General features: G+C 40.1%; 1 protein-coding gene and 1 pseudogene across 1 annotated transcript; both read left to right on the top strand.

The window, feature by feature from the left end:
- On the top strand, window positions 1-1,591 carry LOC145093586 (DHBP synthase RibB-like alpha/beta domain-containing protein). The gene is made up of 5 exons (XM_079031763.1): window positions 1-221; window positions 356-593; window positions 702-877; window positions 983-1,274; window positions 1,377-1,591. Exons 1-5 carry the CDS (start codon window positions 161-163, stop codon window positions 1,441-1,443), a joined length of 834 nt encoding a protein of 277 aa, XP_078887889.1. The 5' UTR covers window positions 1-160; the 3' UTR covers window positions 1,444-1,591.
- A 4,905-nt stretch (window positions 1,592-6,496) lies between these two features.
- On the top strand, window positions 6,497-6,614 carry LOC145080560 (5S ribosomal RNA; annotated as a pseudogene).
- The last annotated feature ends 863 nt before the right edge of the window (window positions 6,615-7,477 follow it).

Genomic DNA, 7,477 nt, shown 5'->3' with positions numbered 1-7,477 from the left:
TCGATTATAATAGAGATTTGGTTCCAACAATGGAGGAATTGGCATCCAATCCATGTGTCTCTGCTTCCTCTGAGCACTGATTCCCTATCTTTCTGACAAACAAAGGCCTCGCCGGCGGCGAACAATCCGCTGCTACTACTGCAACAGAGAAAGATTATATATGTATATACTAAACCCTACGAAGATAACCTCTCGATTTCCCTTCTTAAACCCTACTCGAGGTGATCTTCCTTTACACTAAAAGTTAATTTCTTTCTTACTTACTCTACGAGTTTCATTTCAAAATCAAATCTTTTTCGTTACAGGCTTTGACTTTCTCATCCCCAAATTTTGGAACGTATTTATATCATTTCAGGTGTACCAAAGCTTCAATTTTCAAAAATTCTCCAACAGAACAAGGGATTTCGAGAAGGACTAACAACAAAAATGGCATGGAGTTTGGAGAGATGCGATGAAGGAAGCATCGAAAGTAGGTCTGGTAACATTCGACCCGCAACAGAGGCCTACGCTGATGAAGCAATCCAAGCTTTAAAAGCTGGAAAGGTCATAGCTGTCCCCACTGATACACTCTATGGTTTTGCTTGTGACGCATGGTACATTCCTAAATCCTAAAATCATTAAATTTATGTTCGCACTCTAAGTGTTCGACGTTTTGCTTCAATGAACTTCATCATATAGTTTTACATGGACCCTTGATGCAGCTCTGTTGAAGCAGTCAACAGAATATATGAAATCAAAGGGCGTAAGCACACGAGCCCTTTAGCCATTTGTGTTGGTGACATAAACGACATAGGACGATTTGCTGTCACAAACCATCTCCCTCTTGGCCTGCTTGATAACCTCCTTCCAGGACCCGTAACCGTGGTTCTATCAAGAGGTTCGTATTTCTCTCATCATGTCATGTCAAACACAGTACAACCTATTCTGTCATGTGACTCAGGTTCTGAATGGGACCAAGGCTAAAAGTTTGTTTCTTTTTTAGGGGAATCAAGTATTCTTGAGAAATCATTAAACCCTGGATTGGATACAATTGGAGTTCGAATTCCTGATTTTGAATTTATGAGGGTGATTGCTCGAGGGTGTGGAAGTGCATTGGCGTTAACAAGTGCAAATCTTAGTGGACAACCGAGTAGTTTAGATATTAAAGAGTTCAAGAATCTTTGGGAACATTGTAGTTTTGTTTATGATGGTGGTGTTCTTCCAGCAGGGCGTGCAGGGTCAACGGTTGTTGACCTTTCTATGATTGGGAAATACAAGATCTTGAGACCCGGAAGGTAAATCTTGAAAATTGAAATACAATTTTTTGTTTATCTTATAGTTAATAAACATAAAAAGTGGTTAAAACTTTTAGTTTTGTTTATTTTTTATGTGGGTAGTGCTAAAGAAGAGACAGTTTCAATATTGGAGAAGTACTCTCTACTAGAAGAAGGAGCTGCTGGTTGACTTTTTACCTTTTCAAGATTCAAAATCTTGAGTTTTTTCACTGTTTGACTTTGGTCAAAGACATGTAGTGTAAACATATCGTGTTGTTTTTAAACTTTAAAGTGTAGAATATTGTTGAATTTAGTGAATGAAACACTATTTGAATGTAGAGTTTTGACACTATGTTTTTTCACAAAATGGTTAAAGTTGAAGAGAAGGTAAATAGTGGAAATTTTATTTATTTGTTTTTGGTAAGAAAGAAAATTTCATCAAAAGTCTTAAAATCCTGGATGTTGAATGTATTTGATTATATGTTGGGTTTCATGATTTAAAAAAAAAAAAAAAAAAAAAAAAAAAAGCGAATTGTGTTCAATTTTTAAGCTTAGAGAATGTATATTTGGGTTACATGCATGTAATAGCAATGTGCTTTTAAAAAACGAAAAAAAAAAAATCAACCAGTTGTATAATTAAATTATATGATCAAGATTGATGAAATTTAAAAACCCATAAATTACTTTTTGTAATTTAGTTATAAATCATCGTCCGATATATTATCTTGTAAGATTACTCAACAATATTTACATATAATGTTGATATACTCGGAAAAGGGCGGAGATAAATATAAAATATTATTTGGATAAACTCTGTTTTGAATTTATATTATATTTTATTAATTTCTACCTGATAATAAAACTCTTTATAGGGTTAGATTTTATTTTCTTATAAATACCTCATAACATACTGGTTTATATTTTACGTAGTAATATTTTTTGAGTTTTCTCCCTATTTGTGAAGTTAAGTTATCTCCATTGCAATGGCTGACAACGTCGCCGAAACACATAAAAATTTTGCTAAGGCAATCAGAGCATTGGAAGCCATGGTGAATGTCCTCCAAAGACTAAACATTCCTGTAGAAGATATGGAGGCCATGATCAACGTCCTCCAAACACTAAATACTCCTGTGGAAAATATGGAGTCGGAGTTGCAGAAGTTAAAACAAAAGCAAGATGAAGAAGAAGAAGAAAAAGCAGAGAAATTCAAAGGGTTCTGTCAACCACCACCACCACCATGCAACCACCAACAACCGCAACTAGATGATATAAGTCAACAAAATCAGGAAGAAGAGTTGGGTTCAAAGATAAAGGTAGATATACCCGTTTACAAGGGGAATTTGAATCTTGATGAATTTTGTGGGTGGATGATGGATGTAACGAAGTTTTTTGAGGTTTATGAAATCCCGGAGAATGAACAAGTGGAAGTTGTAGCCAACAGATTGGAAGAAGGGGTTTTGTTATGGTGGGAAGAAGTGCAAAATCGCCGCCAGAAAACTGGTAAACAACCGATTAAAGAGTGGCGGGAGATGGAGAAGTTGTTGATGGATTGGTTCCTTGTTATGGATTATGATCGGTTTCTATTCAAGGATTACCATCCTAGTCATGCTGATCTTTTACGTTTCATGAGTTAAAAGTATTTCTTTGATATTGAACAATGCAAGTGAAATTTTGAATTTGGAGTTTAATTTTGTTTATGAAACGTTTGTTTTTTGATGATTGCAATTTATTTTTACTAGTATTGTTGTTTTATTTTTACTTATCACATTTTTGGGGGGATTGTTGGTGTGAATTAGGGTGTAGAAGAATATGACAATTTGGAAAAATAATATTTTTGTATCTTTAGAAACAAAACAAAGTAAGAAAATGGTAAGACAACTATGTAGATATAAAATATGTTATGTACATGGTGGTGCGTGAAAACAAATTTATTCTCTTTCTTTCAACTTGTTATGATGTTTCAAAATAGATTTGTTTAACCATTTTTCAGTTTTTAACCATATATTTTACAAAAATATTTGTGATCTTGTAGAAAGTTGGAGTTGTAAATTGAACCACGTGAAACTTTGAAACATGACAAAATGATAAACACGATTTCCCAACATGATCAATTTGATTATATATCAAATTTACATGTACACATACAATGGAAACCTCACTACAAAGTTCCTATTCTACTCCCAACAAAGGTATAAAGGTATAAAACAGATTATGAAAATGAAGAAGACGAAACCTCAAGTAAGAACCCTAATCTGAAGAACTATCAAGAGAATACAAAGAAAATATCTTCTAACAACTAAACTAAGGGAAAATAATACAATCAAACATTATATACACATGGTAAATATAACCCGAATACAAACCCGAGAATATTAACACTTGGCCCCCTTAACTTCAGCACATGAACACCTGCAACACAAACTATAACAAAACTTGAAATAATAGAAATGATTAGTTTGAATATACCTTTTATCATTTCAACATAAAGAGTTATCCGATAAGGAAACGACAACTTAATATAGTATAATGTTTTTATTTTCATTATGAGGAAGCCATTGTTGGTTTCTTAGAAACTTTGTGTTTTTTAATTTACCTTTTTCTCTCCATCGCACACATCAATTCATCAACACTACCAAACAACACGTTTTCATTTAGAACCATATTCATTTAAAGCTTTTGAAGCATTCCGACATTTGAAACATTCAACGTGAAATCATTGAGAGATTATCAAACAACTTATAATATTTGCAATTTATTTTCACAAGATTATCATGAGTTTTAGGAATAAATTCTTTCAAAATGATAAATGCGAAAAAAAAAAAAAACTTAACTACTTGCCTTGAAGGTAACTATATTACATTAACTATGTATGTAACATCCCGAAATAACAAGAGTAAAGTTGAAGGGCTAAAAGAGTAATATGGGAAAGAGAGAGACTCGGCGAGTCCATGGGGGTACTCGGCGAGTAGAGTCGCGACTTGGTCGCGTGTTAAGTGGTCGACTCGGCGAGTCAGTAAGGTGGACTCGGCGAGTAGGCGTTGAGTGGAGAAAACCCTAATTCTCGGGGTTGAGCCCTATATAAAGAACATAACATTCATTCCCCCAGCCTCTTTACTCATCCTCAAGTCCAGAAACCCTTAGCCTTCTTGTGTGAGTGATCATATTGCATTGGGAAGCTTGGAGAAGCAATTTTTTGAGGAAATCTTGAAGGGTAGGAGGCTTGGAGCAAGGGGCTTTGCTTGGATTCGAGTTCCATTGTAGTTGAGGCGTTCTTTTGAGGTAATATCTCGTCCTTAGGCTGTTACTCTTATGGATTCATCATTTTAGGGTTTGTGGGGAGCTTATCTTTTGGTGTTTTGGAGTTTAGAGGTTAGATCTGAGGTTGCTACCTCAGATCTGGAATGGAGAAGGGTTGGAATGCCTGAAAGTCCCTGTGTTTGAGTGTGTAGTGAAGTTATCATGTCCCAAACCCTAGCCCTAAAGTGTTTAAGGCCTAGATCTCTTTGGATTCATGTAAAGTTTGCCACTTTACGTGATGGATGGGTTGTAGGAGGCTAGATCTATGTTTTGGATCAATTGCATGGCCTGGAGTGCTTATGTATAGATTCAGACCGGTGGTACTCGACGAGTCACATGGGTGGACTCGACGAGTTGCTTGAAGATGAGCTGGAACTCAACGAGTTGGAAGAACAACTCGGCGAGTTGGATGAAGATGGCCTGGAACTCGGCGAGTTGTATGAACAACTCGGCGAGTAGGTTGAAGATAGCCTTAGACTCGGCGAGTCTGTTCTTGGACTCGGCGAGTCTTGTCGAAGAATCCCAATATTTCCTGGTTGAGTCGAGAATCGGTGAGTCAAAGGATGACTCGGTGAGTTGTGGGCGAGTGGACTCAGAGTTGTTGGACTCGGCGAGTTAGGTCGCAGATTGAGGGAAGTCCTGAGCTTGGGGACTCGGCGAGTCATCGGGTTGACTCGGCGAGTAGAGTCAGTCAGGGGTTGACTTTGACCTTGTCCAAGGGTTGACCAGTTGTCTTTCAGGGGTATTTTGGTAATTAAGGGTATTTATTGAGTTGAGTGTGTTGGTGTTCAGTGGAGGAGTTCGTGTCGGAGCTTGGAGCAGCGGGATCTTATCCTTTCAGCCGACAGTTTCGAGGTGAGTTATCCTCACTATATCAACAGGGTCTAAGGCACCAAGGCCGACCCTTATCGGATTGAGATCCGGGTAGTTGTTATTATGTTGTTGTTGTGATATGTTTGCATCCTGAGAGCTAGGATGGTATATGTTAGAGACCTGATTGAGATCGGCATCCTGAGAGATAGGGAGATGCCATGCTAGTGACCTGTTAGGTCGGTATCCTGGTTAGGATGATGATATGTTATGTGGTCTGCTGATCTGCTTGTTGACTGTGAATTTCTATATGATTGTATGTATATGTGCACATGGTTGTTTGGACTGGAGTTGGGTTGAGGCAGGTCCTGCTTTGTGCTGTAGGCCAAGATACCCAGGGCGGACCGGTTGTTCCGAAGGCCCAACGAGCGGTCCAGATAGGCTGTAGGCCCCAAGAGGGCGGACCAGACGTGCCGAGGCTCGGAGAGTGGGCCAGGCAGACAGAAGGCCCGGTGTGGGCGGGCCAGTCATACTGTAGACTCAGAGAGTGGACCAGGTGGATTGAAGGCCCGGTGCGGGCGGACCAATCACACTGTAGACTCGAGGTTTATGGCTAGACTCAGAGGGTGGACCAGGTGGACTGTAGGCCGGTGCGGTGGACCAGTCACACAGTAGACCCGAAGTGCATGGCTGTTCTGTGATCAGATATGTTGTGGCATGTTATGCGTGTATAGAGTATGTGGTTGGTATTTTGGGGATATCTCACTAAGCTTTCGGGCTTACAGTTGTGATTTTATGTTTTTTCAGGTTCTTCAGGAGACCGTGGCAAGGCGAAGGCGTGATCGTACCGCTCCTCATGATTTTGTAGTAATGTGATTCTGGGAATACGTTAAATGTTTTGTATTGAAAACCTTTTGTAAAGATTTAATGGAATTGAGTTGTTTTTGAAAAATTTAAAATTGGTTGTATTTTTCGGTCGTTACAAGTTGGTATCAGAGCTAGGGCACGGGTCGATGTGTTCAGCGGGGACGTCGAACCCTATAATGGGGGGTGAAAGTGGGTTAGATCTGATCCCACATCGGCTTGGAAGGAGAACTAAACACTTCTTATAAGGGGTGTGGATACCTTCCTTGTCACAACGCGTTTTAAAGCCATGAGGGCAGCAGATCCCATAAGAACTCTGCAGTTAAGCGTGCTCGGGCGGGAGTAGTACCAGGATGGGTGACCCCCTGGGAAGTCCTCGTGCCGAGTGGCCCAAAGCGGACAATATTGTGATACGTGCCAGAGGGGGTGTTACAAATGGTATCAGAGCTTTGGTTTGAGTGAATTGGAGGAACATTCGTGTGACTCCAGTCTCAAATCGAGGAGAGTTTTTGAAAGAGTATTTAAAATGGTTTTCAAAATGAGTAAGGGAGGACGCGGAGGTACGATCAGCCGGAGCCAGTAAGTAACCCCAAAATACCATGCATGTTATTTGTTTTTGAGCTTTGATAGAACATCATGCTAGTGATAGGGCTAGGGATCTTCAGGATTTCTTGATAATGTTGCCTGATTTGTGATGCCTGTAGCCTAGGGTTTTCTTGTGGGAGATTTTCAGAGTTCCTCTAGTGGTGAGGGTTGAGAGTTATTATGCATGTTTCTCTAGGGTGTTGTGGTAGTACTTCATACAAATATGGGTAGGTGTGGAAGGTAGTAATGGCCCGTACTACTGAAAGCACAGGACCCATACGCGTATCAGGGAAACCATGATCTCTAGGGTTGGGTTGAGAGAGTTGGATCCCAGGATAGTGGGAAGAGTCTGAGATTTTGTGTGGTGTTTTTCAGTATGGAGATTCCGAGGCATGATGAGAGTGGATCCGGATCAGGATCGGGAGCAGGAGAGAGAGTTCCGGGCGGATCGGTACCGCCCGAGGTTATCGGTCAGATGAGCACGTGCGAATTGGATGCGAGGATTCGTGAGATCCTGCGTGATGAGATTGCTGAGTTGTTCTGGGCTGAGTTGCCGGAGCTGTTTGGGTCGATCAAGACCGCCATGGTTGAGTATTTTGATGAGCGCTATGCGGCTCTCGTAGAGATGGCTGCCGCGGCAGCTACAACGGCTGTAGCAGTGGCAGGGG

Source organism: Lactuca serriola, chromosome 1 (genome assembly GCF_051521515.1).
Source record: "Lactuca serriola cultivar US96UC23 chromosome 1, Lser_US96UC23_V15, whole genome shotgun sequence".
Classification (NCBI taxonomy): domain Eukaryota; kingdom Viridiplantae; phylum Streptophyta; class Magnoliopsida; order Asterales; family Asteraceae; genus Lactuca; species Lactuca serriola.
Note: the sequence above shows the minus strand (reverse complement) of the source record. Positions and strands in the feature narration are given on the sequence as shown.

What these genes read in the sequence shown, in the direction of transcription:
- LOC145093586 (XM_079031763.1), top strand. Translation starts at nt 161, where the DNA reads ATGTATATACTAAACCCTACGAAGATAACCTCTCGATTTCCCTTCTTA. An exon ending in GGTTTTGCTTGTGACGCATG is followed by an intron (nt 594 to 701) that starts GTACATTCCTAA and finishes CCCTTGATGCAG; the next exon opens with CTCTGTTGAAGCAGTCAACA. An exon ending in AAGATCTTGAGACCCGGAAG is followed by an intron (nt 1,275 to 1,376) that starts GTAAATCTTGAA and finishes TTATGTGGGTAG; the next exon opens with TGCTAAAGAAGAGACAGTTT.